At 32.1% G+C, this 15,978-nt stretch overlaps 1 protein-coding gene across 23 annotated transcripts in view; it reads right to left on the reverse strand.

Moving 5' to 3' along the window:
- The window catches only part of PARD3 (par-3 family cell polarity regulator), a 710,070-nt gene that overhangs the window by 296,175 nt on the left and 397,917 nt on the right, over positions 1–15,978 (reverse strand). For all 23 annotated transcript variants that reach the window (XM_074193157.1, XM_074193160.1, XM_074193150.1 and 20 more), the window contains 3 exons: positions 8,121–8,246; positions 6,081–6,463; positions 545–684 (listed from right to left, as the gene is read on the reverse strand). In XM_074193157.1, coding sequence (XP_074049258.1) covers positions 545–684; positions 6,081–6,463; positions 8,121–8,246 — 649 coding nt within the window. The remainder of the gene's footprint in view (positions 1–544; positions 685–6,080; positions 6,464–8,120; positions 8,247–15,978) is intronic.

Consider the following 15,978-nt stretch of genomic DNA (forward strand, 5'->3'; position numbering starts at 1 on the left):
CATTATAGGCATTAAGTTTTTGTCCAAAGTCATTATGTTTAGTCCACTGTTACTATTTTTGGTGCCAATGCTTTTCCTTTGAACTACTTTTCATTTGCTTCATTTTTATATTTCTCAAATAATCTCTGTGGCCTCATTTAAACTCCTAAGAAAGTAATAAATTCAAACAAAGGTTAAATCCATATATTACCAAAATACTTTATTAATTCACTCAAAATATATTCACTCAACAAAATTTTTTTTAAGAAATTTCATTAATCCAAATGTTTGACATTATGAAAACCAACTATCTAAATGACTATCTTAATTTTTTACTGAAATGAATGAATAGATTAGGCACTTTGTCATCATGTAGACACAACCCCACACTGAGAGAAAAATATTACACTAATTGAACTGTGTCACATGTTCTCTGCTACAAAGCAAAATTTACTGTTTCACATGGAGCATATATCTGTACAAGTAGCCTAAAAGAAGCAATCATGTAATACACCAAAATAATTTATGGGCTTTTTTTTTAAGATTAAAGGAATTAGTCACTCACCTCCACAAGCCTATCTCCTGCTTTGAGTCTACCATCTTGAATAGCAGCCCCTCTGGGAAGGATATTTTTCACATAAATTGGAGCTGAGCCACCAACTGGTACATCTCTGGAAGTGATACTAAAACCCAAACCTTCTGAACCTGGGCAAATAAAAGAAATGATTTAGATTTTCACCATTTAAAAATGCTCTGCCTTAAAATAATTTATTAATGATCCCGTCAAACAGTTCAGGCAGTCGTCTTTATAGGAATTTTTGCTCAAATTTTCTTAGATAGAATTGATGAAGTTAAGGGAAATCAGAAAAGCATTTCACTTAGTGAATTAAAAAACCTTTAAAATTAAAATTATGGAATTAATTTATTAATTTATTGATAATGACTGAATTTTATAACTTTTACAACTTTCATTTTGTACACTTTTATTCTAACTAAATCTTCATGCTTATTTCTCAAAATTTAAGATAGATTGTTTCATCTAAGACAAGAAAAAATTACTGGATTAAAAAAAATCTTATTTTCTGGCTACCACCTTCAAAAATGATCAAATAACATTTAATGGTGATGAAATTAATGAAACATTTAAATAGGACTGATTTGAAAACTTTAAATTCTTAAATTTTTGGCAGGATTTTTTGACATTCAGTATCATATGTTGAATACAGTGTAGGAAGAAGGTTGTGTGTATCCGGAATTGACAAGCAATAATCCAAAATGAAGCAAGGTAAAATCTAAAGATGATAGCTTGTCAATTATAATAATGAAAAATGCTTTAGTTCCAAAAAAAAATTATTTCAGAAGATATTTCAGTTTAAAATGTTATCTTGTACACACTTGCTAAAGGGGACTATGCTATAAAGATATCACTAATCATAAGTCCTAAAAAGAAAAAGAAATATTACAGGTTATAAATATATAGAGAGAAACAAAGCTTTGAAGTCTAGGATTTAAAGTTATAAACTGATTAGCTATGTGACCACAAGACAATCCCAATCTCTGTACCTCAGTTTAACATAAAACTATTTTTTCAATGACCTATTTCACAAAATTGGGATGAAGAAGGGTTCTGTAAACTTTAATAGAATATGTAAATTTGAGGTTATACTTTTAACAAATATTGGTTCAAATATAAGTAAAAGAAATTCATTTAGCTGAAACTCTAGTCATTTAAATTCAAGAAACAATAAATTAATGACTTGGTATTGTTAGCTAAAGCACAAAACCAAGAGGTAGAAAAATAAAGTTTTTCCCCTCAGAGAGATGATCAGTTAAATATATCTGACACATATGAAGATAACTATGACATTAAAAAATGATCAAAGGATTAAAGATGTAGACCTAGAAAGTGACTTAGAGGTCATTTGGTCAAGCTGTCTTATTTTACAAATGAAAAAAGAAACATTACATCATTTTACAAAAATCACATGATAGAATTCTGAGGATGACCTTCATATTACCCTTTTCTCCTCATAGTTTAAACCCTTCCTTAAGCAGAATGTCTTTTGCTTCTTGTTCTCACTCATTTCCATCTCTATGCCTTTGTCCTCACATTGCTACCTACTTCGAAAATGGCTAATCTAATCTTTTCTGCCAGTGAAATTACTATCTGTACTTTAAAACTCAACTTAAATTCCACTTGAATCACTCTTGGATCATCCCTCTGTTTGGTTGATGACATCTTTATATCTTGGTCCTTTTAATTTAACAAATATACTTAATGTGTAATATTGTTTATTAAATCTAGAAATGTGTAATTTACTTCCCAGTCAATAATACGCTTACCTGGAAACTCATGAAGATAAGAGTTATATTTAACTTATATTTTCTTTATATTCACATCCACTCTTTCCCACCCCCCCCAGTCCGAAACCCCAACTCCAGTGCCTAGAATTTTGCTATGCTTTACAAAGAGGACTGTTTAGTAAATAAGTTTTGTATGAATAACTTAACGTTACTGAACAATTATCAGAAGAATTATGAAAAAACGATAGGACAGAAGGGATATCAAAATATACAATACCCTCCCCTGCAAAGTTTGGGATTGCATAGTTAGATCTAGAACAAAAATTTTACTTAGTAAAAATTCAAATTAATTAATTTTTCAGGAAAAGATAAAGAAAACTGAATTCCCCCCCCCAAGTTTGATCAGTTTGAATGGAAAAATTTAATGATTTCATGATTATTCATATTTGAAGCTATTTGCTATGATCACCAGCATAACATCCTGTATCTATAATATTCCTTTCAAAATTTTCTACTAGGATTTTCCCACATGTCTGTTTTAATGGGACCCTAATGACTTACAATATTACTTTAATAAGGGGATGGGGAATCTACACTCTTCTCACTTTGCGATCTTAATTTTTATGAACCATAAATACTATTGTGTGAACCTCAATATTATTAAAATATCAGCAATAACCCCTAAATCTGTATGGTAAAAGTTCAGGCAGTGACCTTTTAAAGAAAGATAAATAGATATCAATTTTCATTTAGAAAAGCCAACAAAACATTCTGTACTGACTGAAACATATTACTGACCTTCTCCCCTGACTTTATTAAAAAGCTAATTCCTGTGAAAGATCAGAGTATTTGAAAATGCCAAAATGGCAATAAATATTAAGAAATCATAATTATAGAAGCAAAGACTTCTGGGTTATCCTAGTTCTGTCATTCTGGATGTCAGAGTTCCAAAAATATGTCAAAGAATCACTTTCAATGAAGAGTGTCTCACTCTTTATCAGATAAAAAAAGATAATACCCTTGTAATAAATTACTATTATTTAGGACATAGTTGGTATTTGAAGTCTTGGACACATTATGCTTTAATGAAACCTACAAAGAAATTTTAACCTAATGACCATTGCCTGCTACCCAAATTGTATTTGTTAGGGTTCCATAAAGCTTCTTTTCTTATGGCATACTTCATTAACGATAATCAAAGACAATCAAAATCCCCATTCTATTCATACTGATAATATGCTACTTGGGGGTATGCTTAAATGTTTTGCTTCATTTATTGCTCCACATGGATGATGCCCCAGTAATCAAATGAAAATAGCATTAAGGAGATAGGTCTCCACTGTGTATGTTGATATTAACAAATCTAAAAGCAAAAAGCAAAAAAAAGGAAGCTGATATTTCTTTCTTCTGTTGAAAAAAATTAAGTATTAAACTTCATTTCCTACTCTTTAATGCTTTTATGAAATAAATATTTTATTAGAAATGACTAATTTCTAAATTTGAAAAAAATTGATGACAAGTACATTTTCAAATAATTATCAAAATTTAAACTACTATGCTGGAATTTTTCAGATTTACTTATTAAAAATTATGTGAAAACTGATAATTTTCTAAATTAACTAATTTGGAGTTATATAAAAGACTAGTGATATATAGTAAACTGCTAACATTTACATGAATAGGTCCAGTGAAAGTCAGATATAAAATTGAAAAATTTGTCACCCTGAGGAGCCCCAGGCATATTTTTGGTCAATTTTCTATGGATATTTTATTAAGTTATTTTATTATATTCTTTCTAAATGAGGAATGTCATTCAGTGAGCATAAAACATAACTGAAAGAACCACAATCAGATTTATGCTGATGCCCTTAAGTCTTGTTGGAGGAATATCCACTGCAGACAAGCTGTCAACTCTCACTTTTGTCAGGGAGGTTTATAGAGCTGAAAATTCAGAAACCAGAAACAAGCAATGTGATGTTCATGGGAAGTTCACTTAGTGCTATCACAGTTTTAGAAAGGAGATAAATACTTTATATTCCAAGCTTCTCCAACTCTCCACTCAAAGTAGAAAATAAAGCATTGGTAGAGTCAGGAAATTTGAGGTCTAATCTAATTCTGATGCCAGACTTTTGCTTTGGGCATCAGTTTTCTTAGTTTACAAAATAAGACAGGTTACCTTACCAAGTAAAAAATTATATGACTCAAAGATACTGACAAAAAGAAATAAACAGAAAACAATGTTTTATCATATTCGAAATAAACTATAAAAAGTTTGATATATCCAAACCACAAATTTTCATTTGTTTTTGGATTGGGACATACTTTATTCCACAAATCATTCTTGAGCACCATCTTTTCTAACATATAATTCACTTGAATTTGTCTATTGTCAATTATAATAATAAAACTATGGAGATGTATTCAAGAAGTAATTTAGTATGGTGAAATAACAAATCAATTGTTTGAACTGATCAGCTTAATCAGTTATAAATAAGCATTGCATCCAAAACTGAGTTTAAGATGTTATTGATATATAACTAGCATCAAAAGGGTGATGACTCAGTTTGATACTATCATAACTTCAAAACACCTCCATGACTGAAGTTCATGTACTCCAGTTCTCACCTGATTCAGATCCTAGTGGTCAACTTATCCAGAACATTCTCAGGTCCTCTCTGATTAATCATCTTCCCATCAAAATTCTTTCATAGTAGGGAATTCCCATGTAAATGTTGATACCCCCCTCAAATACCCTCTTCTTAGAGTTCTTCAATTTAACCCACTGACAGTATAATGTAGAAACCAATTCACCCCTAGTCATACACAGAGATGTTATATCACTCTCATTCAGAAGAGTTACGTGTCTATTATATTCAACCCCTGACATTTTCTCATTTTATCTTTCACTACACTGAGTTTCTGCCCTATTTTATTCTTACCATGACCATTATTCCTACTACCATTCTTTCTTGATCTGTCTCCCCTACACTTTCATTTCTTCCTTATCACAATAATTATCCAATTATTCTCCACTCTCAAATCCATTGCTCCCTTGTTACCAAGGATAACTTAACTATCTGCTTCCTTAACTTCCATCCATGGAAGTGGAGCTTGAAGAATTCACAAAACCTCCCTGAATAGTCTGACAAATTTATGATTTATCAGCACCCAGATGCAGCAACCACCATTAAACACAGGTGTCCTGCAGACCATCTCTTTGACCTTATTGTCTTCTGACATAATACTATCTCACATAGTGATCTGATCAACCCCTACAGACTCAAATAACATGTCTGGTAAGATGATTCCCAAATCCATATATCCAGCCAAAAACTTTCTCCTGAGTTATGGTGCTCCAATTCCTTTCTGAACATCTCAAACTGGAAATCACATAAGCATCTCAAATACACTATGTCCAAAAAATGAACTCATCTTTCCTCTCTCTCTCTGAATTCAGCTTTCTACCAAATTAGCTATTATGATTCAATTTCCTTTTCTCCATTTGTTTAAAGCATATTTTAAAAGTTTTTCTTTTAATCCACTGTGATCTTCAAGTTTTATTTTTTCCCTCACAATTATCAGGAAAAATAACCCCATAAAATTACTATCAAAAATAAGGTATAAAAACATCAAATATGAAAACAAAGCAATATGAAACTAAATGCTGATATTTATGTGTTTCATGATTTTTAAACAACTCATATGCATTTTGAGTTCAATGGTCTGAAGAAGGCTCACAATGGGGAAAATTTTTTTTAAATAAATACTGAACATAATAAAAACTGAATGAGACTTACCTTTCTTAAGCTGAATATTAAGTCTCTTTCCTATTTTTTTAGTGTTATAACCGCTGCTTGGGGTTGGACTAATGACATTTTGCTGTGAGGGAGACACAGTTGATGGCAGTTTTCCTGCTATGTTGGCACTATGAGGTAGTTGTGAGTAAGAGTCTGTTTGGTCAGTCTGATGATTCAGTCTGGATATTCTTTGGAGCGTAGGAAGCCCTGCACTATTAACACTCTTGTTATCCATATAGTGTGTTTCAGGGTTGAAGCGGTTAGAATAGTAATTGTTCTTCTCACTTTGAGATAGTTGTTCATACTGTTCTTTCTTTGCCGCAGGGACCACATGGAACCAAATGATGGGTGTACGCATGGCTTGGCGAAACATATGCTGTGCTCTGGGTTTCGGAATGAATGAAAATTAGCAAATTAAGACTGGCAGACTAGGAGCATTATGAGCATAATTAAGTAGACTAATTAAGCAACAAGAACTGACAGATAGTGCCGAAATTAAAATGAAAACTAAAATATCAATAACTTATTGATCAATAAACTTAAAGATGCTACACCAGATATAAATCAACATGCCACTCCTGGGAAGAAATAAAGAATAAAATTAACTATTACACAAATAGCTGAACACTCTATCTCTTGGTTTTGGGCCATGTTAATTAGCAGCTTTATGTACATCACTAAATCTCCAATGAAGTTAAATATCATCTTCAAAGGAATTAAATATCATTATCCATATTTTCCAAAACAATTTTTGAATATTTAACAGTAAATTTGTAAGTATTCCAAGGAATAAAATTTCATACCAATTTATTTAAAAATTTAAATGGTAACTAGCAGTTGACTTACTATTATATGCTGCAAATGCATGGGAAAAGTCACCAAAAAATCTATGAGTATACCCATTCCTTATTGTTTTATGTGCACATCCAAGGCCACCATTATATGTCATATCATTTAAAACATTAAAAAACAATAGGTTCCATTCTCATTACATAGTATGGTTATATTTAAGCAAATTATAGAATTTCATTCTAATTCCTCAAAGAGAAGTGTCTAATACTTACCTAAGCTCTATGCTCCACCCTGAAAAACATTGAATATGAGGAAATATTGCTTTCTCTTTAAGACATTACATGGAAAATTATAGCAGAGATCCCTTGGAATTTAGACTTAGAGCTTTTCTATACTGGCTTGCACCAAAGCAGAAAAACCTGCAGTTCACAAAGAAGTTCTTTCATATTAGGATGCACAGGAGTTTTTCTTTTCTTAAGAATAATTTTTAGGGGTGGCTAGGTGGCACAGTGGATAAAGCACTGGCCCTGGAGTCAGGAGTACCTGGGTTCAAATCCAGTCTCAGACACTTAATAATTACCTAGCTGTGTGGCCTTTGGCAAGCCACTTAACCCCATTTGCCTTGCAAACCCCACCCAAAAAAAAAAAAAAGAATAATCTTTGAAAAACAACATGGAAACTGTTTAAGTAACAGATATTGTGAAAACTGCAGAAATGGTGGATTAAAAGGCAAGCAGGAGGGAAGTAAAGAATGAAATGGGTTCATGTTGGATTTGAGAAATGAGTCCTTTCAGTTTAAGAACATTCCACATGTAATCTAAGGGTGATGACCAAATAATTATTGTTGTTGCTCAATTGTGTTTGACTCTTCATGATCCTGGGACCCTACCATCCATGGGGTTTTCTAGGAAAAGAAGATACTAGAATGGTCTGGCATTTTCTTCTATCTTGGAAAAAAGAAAACAGCCATTAAGTGATTTGCCAAGGAAACACAGCTAATAAATATCTGAGACTAGCTATGAATGCAGGTATTCCTCATTCTTGTTGCAGCACTCTATCCACACTAAAGCCATTTAGTTTCCCTAATTATATAAAGTTTAATTAATCAAAAATTTTAGAGAGAGGTAATGGAAGATCATTGCTATCAGAAAGCCATATTTAGACATTTTGTGTAAAGGTCTCAAATAAATGTCCTTCAGGATATCTAAAGCTTGAAAGTGTGCAATATCTTTTAGCAGGTATACTTACTGTTCAAATCTGCTGTTGCGAAGGTCTCCATCATTAATTCTGACAATGCAATCATTCTCATGAAAAAGGTTTTCTTGTTCAGCTTTACCGCCTTTTTCCAGTCGTTTCACTAATAACCCCAGGGTTCTGGAACATTAAGAATGTAAATGATTACATGTGCAATATCTTTTTGGTTCATATACTCTTATCAATTCAAAATCACGAGGAAATTCACAAAGTCTTTTAATGGAAGATGGAGTGTACACTAACCCACTTCTAGTGATTTTTCAAACAGGACTGCTACACCATTACTTCAAATAGGTAATGCATATCCAAAAGAACTTGCAATCTCCATCATGAATAGAAAGAACCCTTTGCTAAGAAGTGAAGAAATCACTTTCTGACTTGTCAGAGGAACAAATTTTAGAAACAGACTATAACATTTTGTCTAACATGGACAACTGTTTAAAAAAATAGCTAGTGTGATGGCTCAGTGAATGCCACAGTGTGTAACTTGTGAGAAGCATATTTTTGTCAAAACTTTTGGCAGGATTTTTCTGTAAATTGGTTTTGTATCCTGCTGAATGGGGATGCCTCTGAGGGAAAAAAAAGATAACCGGGTACCTTGGACCTCAGCAGCCTCTAGTTAACAGAGGAATTGCTGAAAGACATATATAGTTTAATCAACTTTTGTGTTTTCCAATCTGAGATGAAATCAGAGATATAGAGAGGAAATAATTTCCTGAATTAGCATTTACATTCAGGAGATGCTTTTGTTTCTGCATTTCAAAACACTTTAATTCTCACAATGAGAACTAGGCTAATAATTGTATTTCCATTAGAAGATATGACAGAATCAAGCTGACTAAGGAAATTTAGGGCAATGGATGAGAGGAAGTGTAATGATCTTTGCCTCTAATAACATTGCTCAAATCACCTCAACAAGGCCCCATCAGAAAAAAATGGTTAAAATTTAAAAGGTATATTTGGAACATACTAAGAAACTGAATTAAAAGTATGTGGTATGCAGCAAGTACAGTGAAAGACTATTTAGCATAGAATCAGGAATACTTGAGTTCAAATTCTGCCTTAAAAACTAACTTGCTATATGAACCTGGGAAAGTACTTAATGTCCCTCAGCCTCAGGAGTTAGACTTGGTGTCCTTCCAATTCCAAATGTATAATTCTTTGAATTCCTCCTTCATCTAATACATTTTGGAGTGCTGGAACACATGGAAGGTTTCTTAATGACAACTTTTCTAATTATAACTGAGTATTATTTACTTGGTTAATATATTTTTGTCTACTTGTACAATGATTTAGTTCCATATTTACTAAAAATGAAGTATCCATTCCTATGGGAATTTAGTGCTTATAGATTTACCATTATTTTCATAATTTGTGAAAATATTTATCCTGGTGATGCCTTTCCCATTTAAATTATGTTTCAGATAATCAGTCTAAATACTCATATCTGCAACATGGCAATGCAATACGAAAGTTATTGGAACTTTCTAGAACTCAATAAGAGAGAAAATATCTTAAAATGGAATAATATTAAATGCATGTTTTTGCCTTCAAAGATCGTTTTTTTTTGATGAATGTGGATTCTAGTGACCCCTTCTCTGCCATTCAGCCACATAACTCTTTGTTTAAATTTTCCATGGCACTTTTCAGGGTCAATCTTGCTGAATATTTATAAGTATAATAGAAGCTTAATTCCCTTTTAGATTTCAGTCTCTTTAAGGATAGAGTCTATCCTTTACTCATCCAAGAACAGTATTAAACATTCACTAAAGGGTAGCTGAATGAAGGAATAAATTTAGAGAAGTTCCTGAAGTAAAATAAACACTTAGTAAATGTTTTATTTATCTAGCTAAGTCAAACAGTGTCGTTCATTGATCATATCCATATAAACTCATCATCGATTACAAGGATTCCACATTGAGATCCTAGTCCATGAAAGTGATATCAAAGATGGTTCAGCAAAATTCCTTGATATTTCTCATTTTGTTGGCTACTTATATTACAATAACTAACAAAGTCATGGCCAAATTTTGACAAAATTTTTAAGTCTATTAAAAGATTATTAAGAATCACATTGCTACACCTGGGCCTAGCACAAAGAATCACATTGCTAATCCATGTCATATATTAAAAGAAAATTATAATAGATAAAATATTTTCAAATGGGCAGATGTTCTGTGATTATATTGACTTCATAAAATAACCATTTTAAGAAATTGCTTTATAGATAATTTTCAGTGAATTTGCTGACAACAGTAAGATTGCTAGAATCTTTCATGAATAGAACCAAGATGAAAATGGATGGAAATTTCATGGAAAAAAGACAAAAGTGAGTGTTAACTTAAATAACCATTCAGTGATTCTGCAAAAATGATTCTGAAAAAAATATTCACAAATTTTGAGCCACTTTTTTAGTAATGATTCACTTTTGGAGAATAAAAATAAATGTCTTCTCTCCCAACCTCCAGTTCCCAAAAGGAATAGATTCCCATAACATTTATTAAAATAAGTTGTCTTAGTCTTAAACAAAGAAAGTGACCTTCAGATCTAAGTATAATTCTATGAAAAACAAAGTGGAGAACTTGAAAAACAAAACTAAATTAAGTTAGCATAATAGATACTGGTGTTACTTCTACATAGTTATTCACAAAACACTGAATGGTAGTTTCAGAGAAATTACACAACTACTAAACATGTAAGTGAAAATGAAAAATTAGAATAGAATCGTTCAAATTGTAGGTTCCCTAATCCCTAAAATATAGAGATTATTAAACTTGCAAATTCCTTAAGACATAGCATGCATTTATAAGAATTGAATAGCTAAATAACCAGCTTCAACAGTCTCATATATTTAACTATTCTTGAGTTTGGTATTGTCATTTTCAGTCTTTTTTGATATTTGGTGACCCCATTTAAGACTATCTTGGCAAAAATGCTGAAGTGTTTTACAATTTCCTTTTCCAACTCATTTTATAGATGAGAAAATGGTAATAAACAAGTTACTTACCCATGACTAGTAAATATGTGAGGACAGATTTGAAATCATGAAGATGAATATTCCTGACTCCAGATCCCCAACTTTATCCAGGGAGCCATCCCACCAGAACCTACTATTAAGTTTAGTCACTCAATAAACAGTTATCAAGGCCCTGCTATGAGCCAAGCACTACGATGACTGCTGGGGGCATACAAAGAAAGGCAAAAGACAGTCCCTGTCCTCAAAGAGCTCATAAATCTAATGGGGAAAAGACTGTGACTAAAATGAAGTTGGAAAGAAGTGTTGGCGGGGAGAGGTGGCAAGTATGGGGAATGATGAAATTCTTCAACTGAATGGAAAAGCATGAGGTCATTGCTTGAGTGTCCCTGCTCCTCCCCGCTCAAATGGAGAATCTGAGAGTTCCACAATATCCAACTACCAAATTCTCTATCAGAGAGAAATGATAAGGACGGGAGTCACTTAGTTGCTAAGAAGGTAGGAGTTTGAAAGTTGAAATTATCTCCAAAAAAGAGTTTCTAAAGATAATGAAGAATAGAAAAACCAAATAAGAAATGATAAATTTGGATCACAGTACTCAAATACTAAAACATTTTTTTCCTTTAAAGTCAAAATGAGATTTTATATATAAGTAATCATTTATTACAAGGATTTCAGCACTGGTGGAATCTTTAAAAGCTTCTTGAAAACATTTAATCTGCATCATCTTATTTTTCATTTTCCATAACATTATTATAGAGGAATGCAAACAATGTGTTTATAATAGAAATCATTTAGCACTCTATTAACAATGATCATCATCTTGGAGTTTCTGCTGAGATTAATCATTAATGAGAGGAGCACTTTAAAGCATCCTCAGTGATCACAATATTATTTTGTTTAACTTTGGAAAATTCGTTTCCTAGCAGTCCTTTTACTGTTTAGGTAAAACAGCAACTAAATATTGAACAATCATTTTTATGACCTAATAACATAATAATCCTTTGGAGGGATACTCAATGTTTACAATCACAATAGACTTAGTCAATAAATCCACTTATTAAGTGATTGCTTAATTATCAGTGCAATCAAACTTTTATCAATCTGATCATATTTTTGAATGACATCGCTTCAAAAATGATTAAGCAAAGTTTTAAGCTAAACATATTTCACTTCATGGATAATTTATCTTTTTTGGCTAATCTCAATAAACTCTCACATGTCAAGTCTAGAATACTATTAATCCTAACCTCTGGTAAAAACATTATAATAGAAATAAACTACAAGTCAAACCCACATTATCCCTCATTAAGCACAATCCACAACATCCATTTTGTTTATTGTCTAAAGCCATCATCTCATGGTTGCTCTGAGATCTCAAAACTGACCTAATTTTAGAGGTAGACTGACCCCCAAGGGACACTTCCCACTTGCAGAGTGTAACTAGGCAGAATGAATGAATCTTAAGCCTACTGATATCTAAATACCTTAGACACCAATAGACACAGTCTCTCAAAAACTCATTATTTTTACTGTTTATGTTCCCCCCACCCCGTTTTTCGTTTTGTGATATTAAATCTGGAAGCTCTATGGACAACAACAACAAGAAATGAAATCATCAGAAAGCTAGTACCATTAATAAGGAACTGCTTTTGTATGCTTGTGTATGGGAAAACAAACCAAAACACTGCTCTCTGACCATGGGTAAGTCATAAAAACTATGAACCCCAATTTCCTTATTGCTAAAATTGGACTGATAATTTAAATTTAAATGATTTTAAAAATAAATTACTATAATCTTTGAAACTAACCCCAATTTGTTTTACAGGATAAATCAAATTACATAGCAAAAAAAAATAAAAATAAAAATCTTAAATAAGCATCTCCCATTCCCTATGTCAAATTTTCTGACTATGAGTGGAAATTATAAGCACTAATTTTGGATATGCAAGGAGGTATCTTATGTACCTGAATTTTGCATGTTCTGCCCAACACATGAAGTTCATGAACTAATCTTTTTTTTGGAGTTGGTGGTTTGAGGGGAGACAAATATATATATACAAAATATACCATTCCAAACTCATAAAAGGAGTTTGATCATTTCCCAAATAATCTCAAAAGTCAGTTCCTACTCATCATAGCTTATATTTAAATATCACTTTATGGTTTACAAAGAATTTGTATCCTCATAATAGAACTGTGAAGACTGGCAAAAAAAAAATTATCAGTCCAAATTTAGAGGTAAGAAAATCAGGGCTCATAGTTTTAATGACTGGTCCATCCTCAGAAAATTAGTAAACAGGAATTTAGAGTCTTCTTAAGTTCAGTGCTTACTTTGTTCTGTTTTCTAAAAGCATACAAAAAAGCATTTCCTCAATAAAGGTTCTAGATTTTTTATTTTTTTCTTAATTTTTCTTATTGCTGTCCATGGAATTCCTATACTTAGTATAGCAAAAGGAAAAACAATGAAAATAAAAACATAAAGTTAAAAATAATTCCCTTTCTTTGGAAAACCTCTTCAATTACATAATTTGAAGCATATCTTTTATATATCTGGTATTCATGATATCTTTCCAGTCAGGATAAAAGGTCCTTGGGGTCATGGAGGTTCCTTTTTGACTTTTTTTATTCCTAGTGGCCTAGGCCAGTATCAGAATTGCTACATGCTTATTGCTTGAATTATTGATGACCCCAGCAAAAGTATGACTTGGCATAACAGGCATTCTAAATCCAAATTACTAAAATGTTAAAAGCAAAGGAATATAAAAGACTGCAAAAAGCATAAAAGGTTTATAAAAGATAGAAAGATGCTGTATGTAGAGACAGATGGTCTATTTAATTCTAATATAAAATATCAAAGTGACTAATTTATGAAATATTTCCTAAGTATCTACTTGGTACAAAGAGCCACACTGATACTATGCAAATTCAAAGTATCTGAGCACATAGTATGCATTTAATAAATTACATTTGCTAGTGAAAACTACACCATGAAGGTGGAGATAGGAAAGGGAAAAAGAGACCATTGGTCCATCAAACCTGAAGAAATCTAGCAGAATATCTATCTGATAAGTACATATTACAAAATAATTTTGGTACATAATTACATGGTGACATCACTATAATAAGAAAATAGGATTTGAAGTCAAGATGACCTGGAATCAAAATCTGACCCCTAAATACTAGCTGACTCAAGAGATAAAGGGTTTAAGCAGCTAAATGCATCAGTTTCCTCATGTGAAAATGGGAATTTTAATTCATGTTACCTTATATCACAAGATCATTGTAAGCAGCTATCTAGATATTAAAAGAATTTTGAAAATGGTTAAAATGGAGTGTGGCTAGGTGGCGCAGTGGATAAAGCACCGGCCCTGGAGTCAGGAGTAACTGAGTTCAAATCTGGTCTCAGACACTTAATAATTACCTAGCTGTGTGGCCTTGGGCAAGCTATTTAACCCCATTTGCCTTGCAAAAAATAACATTAAAAAAATGGTTAAAATGGCTAAATGAATGTGAGTTTTTACCAGCTTTGCTAAAACAGTCCTAAAAGAGTCCTTACACCTGCATACATACACATAACATGAGGGCAAAATATCTTACATGACCTTGTTATTTTCACTTCAGCATGAATTATCATAAAAAATATTAATGTAGTCATTTTAGGATGCTTATATTTTCCTCAATTTCTTTTTTATAATTTACAAGGGTTTTTCTCCACACACACACACACACACACACACACAAAATCATCCCACAGAAAAGCAAACAGTTGAGATGCTGAATCTTTGTACTATTTTGGATGCATAATTAGAAATTTAACTGCTTAGATTATATTAAGGCTTGCACCACTACATTTTTACAAGGTTCATTAGCCTAATTATACACTTAATTAAAACAAACTCAGTCACACATGTTAACATTTTCAATCCTAAGTATAAATTACAACCAATGATAAAACTGAAAATAAGTAACAAATGTTTTATTGACATCTAAATTGGCTGAGTTAGTCTGAGTTTTGCTTTGATAATGTAAACTCACCACAACTGCCACCCAGCTGTATGGAAATGATCATAATTTATCTTAATAAAAGCTGACAGAGTATAAACACCACAAATGTCTAAAAGCAGAACTCTGAATAGGCCAGAATGGCTTTCAGTAACCACAGTACAAAACACTTAACACAGGGAGCTTGGGCAAGTCACTAAATCTGACCATGAATGAATACAGCCACTATTACATATATATGACAGAGACTAGAGAAATGTAATACTTAAAGGAAATTCTAGGAAATGATAAAACAAAGGTTTTCCAAAACAAATCATTGCTCACAAAGAAGAGAAACCAAAAAAAAAAAAAAAAAAAAAGGCAAACAACAAAGTCATTTAATAAGAGATAAAGCAGTCTTATTTATATAAAATGTTGAAACATAGACATTCATAGATAGATAGATTAGCTAGTGTTGGCAAATTACATCACCCTTTAGGGAATCTGGCAAGAAGTTTTTCTGAACACCACCATACAGTCTAAGATTTGAGCCATTTCAGTTTGGTTGGACCCAGCAAAGCAAGCAGGCTGATGACATGGCCATCAGCAAAAATAGGAAGCCGTCAGAGAAGGAACAGAGAACACATGTTTATTGATATTTAATGATGGCATCAATGTATTCATTTCATTTAAATAACAGGCTTCTGAAAATTTGTGGAATTTTATAAAGCACAGGTATGCAATTCAATCCAAACATATCTACAATACACCTTAAGTCTGTCACTACATCAGCAAGCATAATAGGTGTGAACACACAGGAAAAAATTTTAATAGCTTTCTGCATTTATTTTGAACATTTTAAAAAACATAGTTGAACAACTATGGAAGAAATTT

The sequence above is a fragment of the Macrotis lagotis genome, chromosome 7 (assembly GCF_037893015.1).
Source record: "Macrotis lagotis isolate mMagLag1 chromosome 7, bilby.v1.9.chrom.fasta, whole genome shotgun sequence".
NCBI classification, from domain to species: domain Eukaryota; kingdom Metazoa; phylum Chordata; class Mammalia; order Peramelemorphia; family Peramelidae; genus Macrotis; species Macrotis lagotis.